Source organism: Macaca mulatta, chromosome 12, assembly GCF_049350105.2.
Source record: "Macaca mulatta isolate MMU2019108-1 chromosome 12, T2T-MMU8v2.0, whole genome shotgun sequence".
NCBI lineage: Eukaryota > Metazoa > Chordata > Mammalia > Primates > Cercopithecidae > Macaca > Macaca mulatta.
Genome location: NC_133417.1, coordinates 72136922 through 72151044, shown reverse-complemented (window position 1 = coordinate 72151044; position 14123 = coordinate 72136922). Strand labels below are relative to the sequence as shown.

General features: G+C 36.0%; 1 protein-coding gene across 5 annotated transcripts in view; it reads right to left on the bottom strand.

The window, feature by feature from the left end:
• XIRP2 (xin actin binding repeat containing 2) overlaps positions 1-14123 on the bottom strand; it is a 342362-nt gene that overhangs the window by 44520 nt on the left and 283719 nt on the right. For 4 of the 5 annotated variants that reach the window (XM_015110283.3, XM_028830809.2, XM_015110284.3 and 1 more), the window contains 2 exons: positions 9246-9406; positions 3428-3562 (listed from right to left, as the gene is read on the bottom strand). In XM_015110283.3, the coding sequence (XP_014965769.3) occupies positions 3428-3562; positions 9246-9406 (296 nt within the window). The remainder of the gene's footprint in view (positions 1-3427; positions 3563-9245; positions 9407-14123) is intronic. The other variant, XM_015110285.3, reaches the window with a different exon arrangement.

Here is a 14123-nt window from a genome sequence, read left to right as displayed (position 1 = left end):
AGAAAAAGAGGGAATCCTCCCTAACTCATTTTATGAGGCCAACATCATCCTGATACCAAAGCCTGGCAGAGACACAACAAAAAAAGAGAATTTTAGACCAATATCCCTGATGAACATCGATGCAAAAATCCTCAATAAAATACTGGCAAACCGAATCCAGCAGCACATCAAAAAGCTTATCCACCATAATCAAGTGGGCTTCATCCCTGGGATGCAAGGCTGGTTCAACATATGTAAATCAATAAACGTAATCCAGCATATAAACAGAACCAAAGACAAAAACCACATGATTATCTCAATAGACGCAGAAAAGGCCTTTGACAAATTCAACAGCCCTTCATGCTAAAAACTCTCAATAAATTCGGTATTGACGGAACGTATCTCAAAATAATAAGAGCTATTTATGACAAACCCACAGCCAATATCATACTGAATGGGCAAAAACTGGAAGCATTCCCTTTGAAAACTGGCACAAGATAGTGATGCTCTCTCTCTCACTACTCCTATTCAACATAGTGTTGGAAGTTCTGGCTAGGGCAATCAGGCAAGAGAAAGAAATCAAGGGTATTCAGTTAGGAAAAGAAGAAGTCAAACTGTCCCTGTTTGCAGATGACATGATTGTATATTTAGAAAACCCCATCATCTCAGCCCAAAATCTCCTTAAGCTGATAAGCAACTTCAGCAAAGTCTCAGGATACAAAATTAATGTGCAAAAATCACAAGCATTCTTATACACCAGTAACAGACAAACAGAGAGCCAAATCACGAATGAACTTCCATTCACAATTGCTTCAAAGAGAATAAAATACCTAGGAATCCAATTTACAAGGGATGTAAAGGACCTCTTCAAGGAGAACTACAAACCACTGCTCAGTGAAATAAAAGAGGACACAAATGGAAGAACATACCATGCTCATGGATAGGAAGAATCAATATTGTGAAAATGGCCATAATGCCCAAGGTAATTTATAGGTTCAATGCCATCCCCATCAAGCTACCAATGACTTTCTTCACAGCATTGGAAAAAAACTGCTTTAAATTTCATATGGAACCAAAAAAGAGCCCGCATTGCCAAGACAATCCTAAGTCAAAAGAACAAAGCTAGAGGCATCACGCTACCTGACTTCAAACTATACTACAAGGCTACAGTAACCAAAAAGCATGGTACTGGTACCAAAACAGACATATAGACCAATGGAACAGAACAGAGTCCTCAGAAATAATACCACACATCTACAGCCATCTGATCTTTGACAAACCTGAGAAAAACAAGAAATGGGGGAAGGATTCCCTATTTAATAAATGGTGCTGGAAAAATTGGCTAGCCATAAGTAGAAAGCTGAAACTGGATCCTTTCCTTACTCCTTATACGAAAATTAATTCAAGATGGATTAGAGACTTAAATGTTAGACATAATACCATAAAAACCCTAGAAGAAAACCTAGGTAGTACCATTCAGGACATAGGCATGGGCAAGTACTTCATGTCTAAAACACCAAAAGCAATGGCAACAAAAGCCAAGATTGACAAATGGGATCTAATTAAACTAAAGAGCTTCTGCACAGCAAAAGAAACTACCATCAGAGTGAACAGGCAACCTACCTAATGGGAGAAAAGTTTTGCAATCTACTCATCTGACAAAGGGCTAATATCCAGAACCTACAAAGAACTCAATCAGATTTACAAGAAAAAAACAAACAAATCCATCAAAAAGTGGGCAAAGTATATGAACAGATATTTCTCAAAAGAAGACATGCATACAGCCTACAGACACATGAAAAAATGCTCGTCATCACTGGCCATCAGAGAAATGCAAATCAAAACACAATGAGATACCATCTCACACCAGTTAGAATGGCAATCATTAAAAAAATCAGGAAACAACAGGTGCTGGAGAGGATGTGGAGAAATAGGAACACTTTTACACTGTTGGTGGGATTGTAAACTCGTTCAACCATTATGGAAAACAGTATGGCGATTCCTCAAGGATCTAGAACTAGAAATACCATATGACCCAGCCATCCCATTACTGGGTATATACCCAAAGGATTATAAATCATGCTGCTATAAAGACACATGCACACATATGTTCATTGCAGCACTATTCACAATAGCAAAGACTTGGAATCAACCCAAATGTCCATCAGTGACAGACTGGATTAAGAAAATGTGGCACATATACACCATGGAATACTATGCAGCCATAAAAAATGATGAGTTTGTGTCCTTTGTAGGGACATGGATGCAGCTGGAAATCATCATTCTCAGCAAACTATCACAAGAACAGAAAAGCAAACACCATATGTTCTCACTCATAGGTGGGAACTGAACAATGAGATCACTTGGACTCGGGAAGGGGAACATCACACACCGCGGCCTATTATGGGGAGGGGAGTTATACCTGGGGGATATAACTCCCCCAGGGATTGCACTGGGAGTTATACCTGATGTAAATGATGAGTTGATGGGTGCTGACGAGTTGATGGGTGCAGCACACCAACATGGCACAAGTATACATATGTAACAAACCTGCACGTTATGCACATGTACCCTAGAACTTAAAGTATAAAAACAAACAAACAAACAAAAAAACCAGTAGAATGACAAAAAAACAAACAAAACAAAACAAAACAAAAAATTTAGGCAACTCTATATGTCCTGCGGATTAAAAAAAAATACATCCACTTCATTTCTCACTACAATATTTAAGAATTACCTCAGTTGTCTCCTTCCTCATGGAAAACATGGGCCTATGTACAGCTGTTTACAGTGTAATTACTATTAAAAATTTTCAAGTCTGATGAGGTTTATTACTAAGATTCTCACATTCAAAAATCATTAAATCTCATGACAGTATTTTGTAATATATAATAATGAAATAATGAAATCAATGAAATGGGAAAAAAATTTATATAAGATAACATTTAGAGGTCAGATTATGTGGTTTTATGTAACATCTGAGCTCTACAATTCAGTGTTTGAGGATTTTAAAGAAAACAGAAAACTCCCCACCACAATAAACAGCTGAATAATGCTTCCAACTTAATCTATGCAAGCCACCAGAAGCTAGTTTATTATGAATTATAACCTAGAAGCAGGGACTCAGTATAAACATTGCTCTTAACTGTTTGATTTACCTGTTGATTAACCTAGACTATTTAATTTTCATTAATGTCTGAAACATTAGAAGATGAGAGGTAGAATATTCCAGCATGATCTCTAGAAATTTGGCAAAAATGCTTCAAGTAAGTAAATAAATACATATATATGTCTTAAAGATGATTTTCTAAAACATTTCAAAGTTACAGTGTTTGTTAATGAGCAATGAAAATAAATGTATCACTAAAGAAAGGAGATTTCTACATTGGCACCAAAATGAGAGCATTTCATCCATGGCTGATTTACCCATCACCTGTAGTAGTATTACCTGCTCAGATCTGTTCTGATGTTGATATTGGTATTGAGCAAAGGTATTACGGGAAGAAGTAATTTCATCCTCAAATTGTTTCTTCACCTTGGCCAAACCACCAGGCACTGTGCACATTTCTGATTCTTCCATCATCTAGGATGATTTAAGAAAAAGGAAAATTCAGCTTTACAGCTGTGCAGGATGGGATTCTCAAGCTATTTTTAAAATAGTTGACATTTATTGATAGGCAGTATCTTAAAAAGATATTCACATACACCATTATTTCAGTATGCCTTTAACAAAAGCTTAATAAAGATATTCTTTCTGGGTTGTTTTCTCATTTTTCAGTCTTTTGATATAAAGTCAGAAGAATCTTCAAAGTATTGAGTTAATTCTCCTAATCTCAGATAAATTTTGATGTCTGCAGATAAGACCTATTAGATTGCACAGTATTTCTCCTGTAATATACAGACTAGTGGATATTAGAATAATGGACTCAATTTGAACCCACAATAAAGTTGTCATTAAAATCCCAAACATCTATATAGGGAACACATTATTAAGAATAATTTTAAAATCATTTTTACTCCAAATTTTTTAAATTATTAAGGATGAACAAAATAGCCTCAGAATATTCCTTATGTAAAAATATTAATATGAGTAATGAGACTACTTAAGTGATTTTGTATGTATTAAATGACATATTTTGTCATTTAATGCTTCTCCATATTCTGTGAGATATGGACACCTATTACCCACATTTTAAAATAAGGAAATTGAGACTTAGAGAAGTAAGACAGCTTATTACGTTCTCACAGCTAGAACAGAAGTGCTGGCACTGGAATTTCAATCCGCATCTGTCTGTCTTCATCACTGGCCTCAAAGAATAGGCAGAAAACCAGCAGTTATACTACTCCAGGATTAGCACACCCCAGGCATCAGCTCTGAGCACTGGCATGTCAGAATCAGGGGACTTTCACATTAGAAGCGTTCTAGTCTACCACTGTCATTTCACAAATGAAAAAACTAATTTCGATAGGTATCATTGGAAGCAATTTGAAAAGCACCTTAGTAGTCCTGTAAGACCTATGCCCCTTCAGGAAGTGCAGAAGTAGCTCAGGTGCATTGGTTTTGATGATTCAGCAGACTCCAGAGCCCAGCAGGCAGTCAAGCCCAGATGGGATAACTCTCAAGCAAACAGGCCCCATGCCAGCCTTCCCTCCTCCAGGAAGATTCTAGGTCTCCTTGCAACTGGAAGACTTGGCAACACTTCAAGTAAGAGCAGGTCTCCTGAGGTCTGACCCAGTCCTGACATAACCCTCAATGCCTTAAGACGTCGAAAGTAACTGAGGGCCCAGGAGCTGAGAGGTTTCTATACCGAGGACTGGGGACTTTGGGGTCCTGGATATTTACCCAAATAAGTAGGTTTTCAAATAGATATTAAAAATGTAGTGCCTATCTAGAGGTTTGGGTTTCCCATACTCCAGAATATTATAAACGAATATTCAGGATTATCTAAATTACTAGCAAATACTCAAGTGGTTGCTTTACTAAGTTAATAATGTTTCCTCATTTATGTGGACTATCAGATATTTCAGAATATGCCTGCTGGCCCTTTGAGAAGAGATGATTGTACTCTTCTATGAACTAGGTATATATTGTATCAAATTTTCCAACAAACTTCAAATGTAAATCCTAATCAATTACTTCTAGTTGATGTATGTTAAGGTCATAAAAATGTACAGCACCCCTTTTGAAATTTAAGATACAGAGAAAAACGGGAAGGGTGAATTAAGGCCACAATATTTATTTTACCCCTTCTGCCATTTAATTTATATAAGTGGCTTTCCTGGATAAATTATATATAGATAATATATAAGTATTAAATTATAGACATTAAGGTAATTATTAAGAAGAACCTTGCTGCTTCAAACAACTATTATGATGTCCCAATCATGTGCAAATTAATCTGGCAAGCCTTAGTATTATGCTTACAACTGGATGCTCTCCTGGTAAGTGCATTTTCACAAAAAGATCAATTATTATGCTGGACAGGTTGCCTCTCATCTATAAAATGGATTAAAAAACAGATATACCAGCCTGGTGCGGTGTCTCACACCTGTGATCCTAGTACTTTGGGAGGCCAAGGTGGGCGGATCACAAGGTCAGGAGTTTGAGACAAGCCTGGTCAACATGTGGGAAACTCCATCTCTACTAAAAAAGTACAAAAATTAGCCGGGCATGGTGGCACATGCCTGTAATTCCAGCTACTTGGGAGGCTGAGGCAGGAGAATTGCCTGAACCTAGGAGGCAGAGGTTGCAATGAGCCGAGATTGTGCCACTGCACTCCAGCCTGGGCAACAGAGCAAGACTCTGTCTCAAAAAAACAAAACAAAACAAATACACCCATTACTTTCCTTTAGCACTGCACTTTAGAAACAGACTATATTACACAAGGAAAAATTCATACAGTTGATTTTTCTTTCTTTTTTTTTTTTGGAGATGGAGTCTTCTCACTCAGCAGTCCAGGCTGGAATGCAGTGGCACGATCTCAGCTAACTGCAACCACCCTCTCCTGGGTTCAAGCGATTCTCCCGTCTCAGCCTCCCTAGTAGCTGGGATTACTGGCACCCGCCACCATGCTTGGCTATTTTTTTTTTTTTTTTTTTTTTTTGTATTTTAGTAGAGATGGGGTTTCTTCATGTTGGCCAGGCTGGTCTTGAACTGCTGACCTCAGGTGATCCACCCACCTTGGCCTCCCAAAATGCTAGGATTACAGGCGAGAGCCACTACAGATTATTTTTAATAGTAGTACTAATACCACCCCTACTGCCCCTGGTACTATCATTACGCTACTGCAGCTGCTCATTCACCCAAGTGAGACAAATCTTCTGAAATACGGTTCAGTGGTGATGCTAAGCCTTCCTTGTTCCACTCAGCGTTTAGATGAAAGTTTACACACGACAGATGGCAGGACTTGCCCAAGAAACAGTCTGTGGCCATAACCGGGAGTAATGCTTCCTTGCTCAGTTGGGGACCTTTCCTGTGAAATTTATTTCTTGCATTATTTCCTTGCATTATTTAGTGTCATGCTCTAAATGTCCCAACTAATGAATGTCATCATTGACCACATAACTGAAATTGCTTTGTGTTGAAACTTTTTATGTTTATTATTATTCTGTGTTTCTTATTATTTGGCTCAGCAATAAGGTTTGGAATCTAATGGGTATGCTGATAATAATATGTTAATTTGAACACTTAACAGTTAAATCTAGGTAAATACATTACACCGTCCTCAAGTTCTTTTTACAAAAACGGTTATTGGTTTATAGGGCATAAAAGAAATAATATAATTTTGGGAGTTGGACAGATAGTGCTTCTAATTCCAGCCCTGACAATTAAAATCTTGGGCTACAGCTCTTGAACTCGGGTTTCTTTCTTATAAACTGGGCCTAGAAATATTTTTCTCACAGATTTATTGTGAGTATTAAAAAAGGTAAAGGGAATAAAATTGCACAGACTTGAAAATGAATCTGGCATTTTAATTCATTGTACGACAAGTGTTACTTTTCCCTCTCTTTTAGGGGGCTTCTACAGACCACCACTGTTTCACAGGCATAACTTTCATTTAGATACAACCAAATGCCATCTGATTGAGTCTAAGACAAGGAAAAATAGATTGTCTTTACATGTGTAAATATGATTGAAATATAGTAGATTCAGTTTGGGTCTGATTCTGTGACTTCCAGATTTTGCACTTAAAATTTTGGGCTAATTGTGGAGATACAGATGTAGTCACAGGCAGTTTCCATGATATTTTTGGTGTGTTGGGGGTGGCTTGAACAAGCATTTCATGCACATGATTAAATAAATAATGATTTTGCTTTGCTTTAGATATTTACCAGGATTCCGCTGAGATAATGTATGTGCTCTTCTTTCTCACAGTATTCGCTTAGGGCCAAACCATATAGTATAATATTTATTTAGGGGGCCAAAAATACTTTCTCATTTAGGAAAGATGAGGAAGTTGAATTCAGTTAGAAGTGTACAAGAGTCAAGAGACTAGGAATCTAGCTTGGCCTCCTCACTACCTAATTTTATAATCTCCTATAAGTAACTTTCTCTTGGTTTTCTTGTCTATAAAGTATTCAGGGAAGAGAGCATTACTAAATTCTTTATATGTAGACGTTTTCAGATTAGCCCTAAAGTTTTTGCTTTTGTATTAAATAATGGGATCATTTAGTTTCCTTATGCGTCCAATATAAACAGTCCCTTTTTAAACACATTATAAATATATATCATGCCCTGATACCACTTTTTAAATGTATATTCTCATAGTAACTGGCAAGATCAATCTTCCTAAATCAAATATTGTTTACTAAATAACCAGTCTTTAACTAGGCATTTTCAAAATCAACTGTTTCCTCATGAATCATTTCTCTAATTTAGAACACGAATAAGTTCCTCAATGATCCAGCAGGGGGTGCCATCGAAGAAGACTGGCAGGAGGTACTGTAGTGCCACTGTTTATTTTGGAAGTGATCTAGATACTTCTGTCACTTCTGCACATTCATTCCAAATTTAAGCTGTGTCTAAAATGTATTTTAATGACTATGTGAAAACTTAAATGTCATCTAGAATTGCATTTTTTAAATGAATTTGGCACAATCAGCCTTGTCTCTAAATAATTTGTAAAGAAGCATGTTAAGTGTAGCTATTTTAATACACTACCTTTTTTTTTTGGCTTCTCTCTCTCTCTCTCTCTCTCTCTCTCTCTCTCTCTCTCTCTCTCTCATATACAACTAGGCTAATTTGGAGATTATAATTTTAAAAGAACTTTCTTATATTCCATTAAGTTGAAAGCCACAGAATACAGAACCCAAAAATTCTTTTGAATATGACTTTATAATGCATTGGCTCTAAATATTGGTGATCTTACTGAATCCTGCAGTTTCCTATAATCATAATTGGTTTAGCAGAGTGTCTACATTGCTAATCTCTCTCATTTTTATGTTGATTAAACCTTTCCTAATGGATTTAGTACATACAGAGACACGAGAAAAGCCAAAGAAATTATACTGCCAGTGAATTTCAATGAACCATATATGAGACCAAGGAAGGTGACATGCAAACCCACATTATTAAAATTTGAAATTAATTCCCAACCTTCCTGAGGAGAATATCTACAGGTTAAGTGATAATGATGATAATAATAACAGATGTATACAGTGCCTTATGGCTTTCACGTAAATTGTCTCTCTGATTCCTCACCAAGACTCTGTGTGGTAAATGATGATCCCCATTTTTCAGCCAAGGAAACTGAAGCTCAGAGAGAAGTTAAGACAGTAGTTCAAGGCCGGGTGCAGTGGCTCACGCCTGTAATCCCAGCACTTTGGGAGGCTGACGCGGGAGGATCATGAGGTCAAGAGATCAAGACCATCCTGGCTAACATCGTGAAACCCCGTCTCCACTAAAAATAGAAAGCTGAGTACGGTGGCATGCTCCTGCAATCCCAGTTACTCGGGAGGCTGAGGCAAGAGAACCACTTGAATCCAGAAGGTGGAGGGTGCAGTGAGCCGAGCCATTGCACTCCAGCCTGGATGACAGAGCAAGACTCCATCTCAAAAAAATTAAAAAAAGGTCAAATTCACGCAAGTAATAAGTAGCACAGTTGAAACTTAAATTCAGATAGTCTGGATTGATTTCACACACTATTTTTGTACTCTTTCTACTTTAGCTCCCTGTCCAGTAGTATTCTTACATTTCAAATATAAAGAGGGAATTGGGACAGACAGTAAGCACATTGCCTAATGCAAAACCATTAGAAGCAGCTTACATTAGCAGAGAAGCTGCGGCAGTCACCCCTGGAAACGGCTGCCTGGTACCTTGCCATCCGCTCCTTCAGGGAGACCACTTCGTGGAGGTCTGACACAACCTCGACCAGAGCAGCACTGTCTTCTGCAAATCCACTCTCAGGCTTATTAGGGCCAGCAATCGCTGAAAGCAAATGGAGCGTGCTTAGATATGTGTGTTAAGCTTTAAGAAGAAAACAGCATCACCTTGTAAATGGTGAAACATTTAAAACATTTGAGCTCATAAAATGGACTGTAGCATTTCACAATATTTTCAATGTCTCATGGTCATCTCCTTCAAGCTTTCAAGCAAAGTTACGAAATGTGTGTATAACAGCATAAAGTTAGGTAAACAGCAAAAATTTATTCCCCCTCCTACTCTTGCAATTATTGTGATGAGAAATATTTAGTAACAGATATATAACAACAATTAACATTCCTCAAGAGCTATGTTTTGAATTTATGCTAAATTCTATGTGCATTTTCAAATTTACTTTGCTAACAATCTTGTGAGGTAGGTAATATTATTTTCTAAAAATTTTTATAAGAAAATGGAGAGTCACGGCTATTAAAAAACTTTCCAAGGATCACACCTTTAATAAGTGGCAGATTTGAATATGGTTTGACAAAATCTTTAACAAGTCTGACAGTTGCTCCTTTCTTCTCTCCTCACCCCTCAACCTTTAAGGAGATATGTCCAGCTAAAATATGCAAATACTGTTAATATTATAGGCTGTGGATTTTTTTTTTCTTTTCTTCATATGGGGAATGTATTACATAAGAAAGAAGAAATAGTATCATTAGAAACAGCTTTGTCAGGCACCCATTTCAGACAGCCTGATATTTACCCATGAAGCCATCTACTTGGCAAAAAGGCAGGGTAGGAGGAATTATTTATCTGGAAATGGTGTGAAAGACTGATTGCACAATCACAGAATAGCAGTTGTTAGAAACAGAATGATCTTAGAGATCATCCAACTTAACCCAATCTAATCAACTCCTTTTAGGCAGAAGAAAACATATGCCTGACTGTTTCCTTATGTGAAAGGAACATAAGGACCCTCCATTGTTCTGTGATTCTCCAAGGCTATTTAGCTTATGTATGCCAGAACTGATCTGAAAACTAGTTTTTCTTATTTAATCTAGTGATTTCTGTTGTCATACCTCTGCTTGATGGTTTACTATTCACTTTTAGATGGTTTTGATTCCAAAATCATTTCAAGGGTATGACATAGGTATGTATATATGTGCTTTTGTATATGAGTTTATGTATATGCATCACTCATTTATGCATCTCCTGCCTTCACTCTTAGGGCTGGTAGTTTCTGGGGCTTACGGAGTAGGGCTCTTTGTAGTACTTTTTATTTGGGTTGTTATAATTTAATCCCTATCAACTAAGGCCCAAATAACCTCTAGTAAAAGACAGCCAAGCTGTTCCCTCCCTGCCCCGTTCTTCCTCTCTCCTCCCTCAACTCTCAGTCCTCACGTTGAACTATCTTATTGAATTGCTTGCTTTTTCTATTAGCGTCTTTAAGATTTATGTACACAACAGCAGTTGAGAACAATTTCTGTGGCCTAGAAAAAATTAAAAATCATTTTCATTTTGACACCTTCCTAGAGTATTTGGTTTTCCATAGAGACTTCTTATTCAGTAAACACTTTCATATATTGTAATTAAAATAGTAAAAATACTTAACATGTATTTTTTTCATGCTACCAAAAAGATACAAAGCATAAAGGAATAAGACATTGTATTATATGAATGCTGATTGTACAACACTGATATATTTACAACAAATGCCAGTTATCTTTGAAATTCACCTGTCATCCAAAACCTCATAGCCATACAAAAGACTCCTCCACTTGATTCTGATGAAAAGAGATTCCAACAAATCACTGAAAGTCTTTCACATGCCGAGGAAAAGCTCTTTATTTTTTTCTGTGGATTATCTATCTGCACAGATGAATTCAGTTTACTTTCAACTGTGCTGTTCTTACTTTGATGTGAATGAATGTCATATCGATTTTATTGAACATAACACCCTAAAGTTCTTCCACATTAAAATATAAATTTTATTTTGTGTGTTATCCATAAAAGATGCCATTCTTTTGATAATCTTAATAGAAGTTCAGGCTTTTTTTTGGCTAAAATTTACAAATAGTATTTAGCTTTCAAATATTTGATTTTTATCATTTTTTTAATGACAAAATGCCCAACATTATTTGTCAAAAAGAAATCAGTGGGCTGAGTATTGAGATATTTGGATTCCATTGCTCATGGCCTTTTTGGATGATCATAGAAAAGACTTTCATTCTTTTTTTCTCTCTCTCTGTCACTACTCCCACCGCCGCCCTGCTTTTCCCTTATCAGCCTATCAGTGACTGCATACTCAAGTAGGGTCTCGGATTAGAAAAATTACCTTGAACCAATAGGCTGTATCCACATTATTTCCTAACCTTCTAAGTCAATATCTATCAATTTCTTCATATGAAAAATGAGGTGATACTTCCTGCCCAGTCTACTATAATGCAGTGCGCCTGCAGCTGATAACACCTGATGTAAATTTTTAGGGTACGTAAGTCAGCCCCTTCTTTAGGGATGTGGGGGATAGAAGAGAGGAACATGAGGTGCCTGGCCTCATAGTACTCAATTCCACATGTCTTAGAAGCAATTGAGTTTGGAGAGCAGTATAAATGAGCTGACGGTATTATTTAAAGAAAAAAGAAAGTTAGAGGAACAAATAAAGATGCTTATTGTCATACAACACTTGTGGAAAAATAGGGAATGATAAAACCATGAAGCGTGCAAGTCGGACAAGAAAGGAACAAAATAAAAGGCTAAAGTACTCTGTGTAAAGGAGGAAGGGAAAAATTAAATTTTCAAATGACTATTTCTGTTAGAAAGCATTATAAATATTAATATCACAAAATCATTTTGTTGGAGTTTCTGTCTCTGGGGATTAGAGGTAATTTATTGTACAGATGAGTAATCCAAAATCCGAAGAAGTTCAGTGAATTCTCCCAAATCTCGAGTTAATGGTATAGCTGGGCTTAGAATTCATTGCACACTAAACATAGAAAGCATGCATTTATTCACATATAAGAAAATAATTTATAATCTATTCAAAACATTCATTCTTTGTGTAATAAAACACATCCCACAAAGCAGAAAAAACATATAGAGAAGCACTTTGAAAGAAAATAAAACAAAATAAATACAATCTATTATCATGGCAACTATTAGATAACAAGGATAATAATGTCTTTTATAAGGGTTTTGAGGTTCTTAGAAAAAAGATTTACATTTTAATTTTGATATAATATAAAAAGTCATATACTATAGATAGATCCAACTTATGCCCATTTCTACATTCTTAAATCATGAGAAATTGTGTGACTAGAGATATTTTTTCTCAACCACCAAACATATGCTTTTCTTATGCAGTTTTTAAAAACAAACTAAATCTATTAATAAAATTTGACCAGGTTACAGAAATTCATTATGCCTTTCTGAATTTTACTTTCAGTGGAGAGTCTATGTTTAAAACATTTTAAAAAACTCACAATGGTACAATATTTATAAGGCAGAACACTCTTCCTTTCTTGAACGATTATTCACATGTCTGCAGTCCGTAACAGAAAGGATTGAATAGCAACCCCTCTGTGTTTCCTTGAAGTTGGTAAGATGTCAGAGACAGAAAACAGTGAGGAATAGTCAATGTAATATAAATTCTAGAATTTTCTCCTACTTTTATAATTTATATAATCAGAGAAAGAATTCTTATGGATATGCACAGATGAATATGTAGAATTATTTCAAAAGGATCATTGATAGATTTGTTATGAACCATCCTAAACTAGCTGTACAGGAAATTTCAAATTTGGAATTCAGTGATTTATAAAAATGATATGTTCTTACAACATTAAGAAGTGAAAAATCTAACCTCATTTCCTATTAAGCAATCATCCAACAATCTGAAATAAGTTATAAATATGATCCTAAAATTTTCGTAGAGTTACAATTTGGAAATAAAGATCAATGGTTTGATACATAGAGCTAGGGTCAATGTGTTGCTCAAAAATACTGTCAGATCCTGAAAAAAACTATGCAGAAGACACCTACTGTGTCTGGGTTCACAATCTTATTTTGTGATTGTCACAATCTTATTTGACACAATCTTCGTCACAATCTTATTTCTAAAGCCAGATAAATGTAAATATTTCCTATTACTTTCAAAATATGAGAGATACATTCTTAAATTGTAGTTGTGGATAGTCGTATGGAAAGGATGACTGTGTAACAATACAATTGACAATATGGATGAGAGATATATTAATATTAGGTGCTTTAAAAGTAGCTTACACATTGCTTAAATTTGTGCGAGTCATCTCATTTATTTTCCATTCTGCCTCCCCATTGTGGACAATGCAAAAGTCTGCAGAATAAAATGGAAAGCACTTTGAACTCCTTATTTCTTTCAGAGACTACTTGATAGTGTCTAGGTTGTGAGGCTGATGTGATATGAGCCATGTCTGATTTTTAGCAGAGACTTGGCCAACGTGAAATCAGAAGACAAGACATTTGCCAAAGATGAGAAAAGAACTAAAGATATTCAAGCATTTTGAAAAATTAAAATACACATTGAAGGCAGTAAATAGGATAATATATGCTACAGAAAAGAAAATCAATAGCATATTAGCAGCAATATGAAATATGGCAAAGATGGAAAACAGAGGAAAATCCATACTACAGGCATTTCAATGTGAGGATGGGGAAGCAGGTAGAAGAAATAAGATATACTAGAAGAAAAAAAATTGCCAAAAGTGAAATTTGGGCATAGATTGAAAATATTTACCACAAG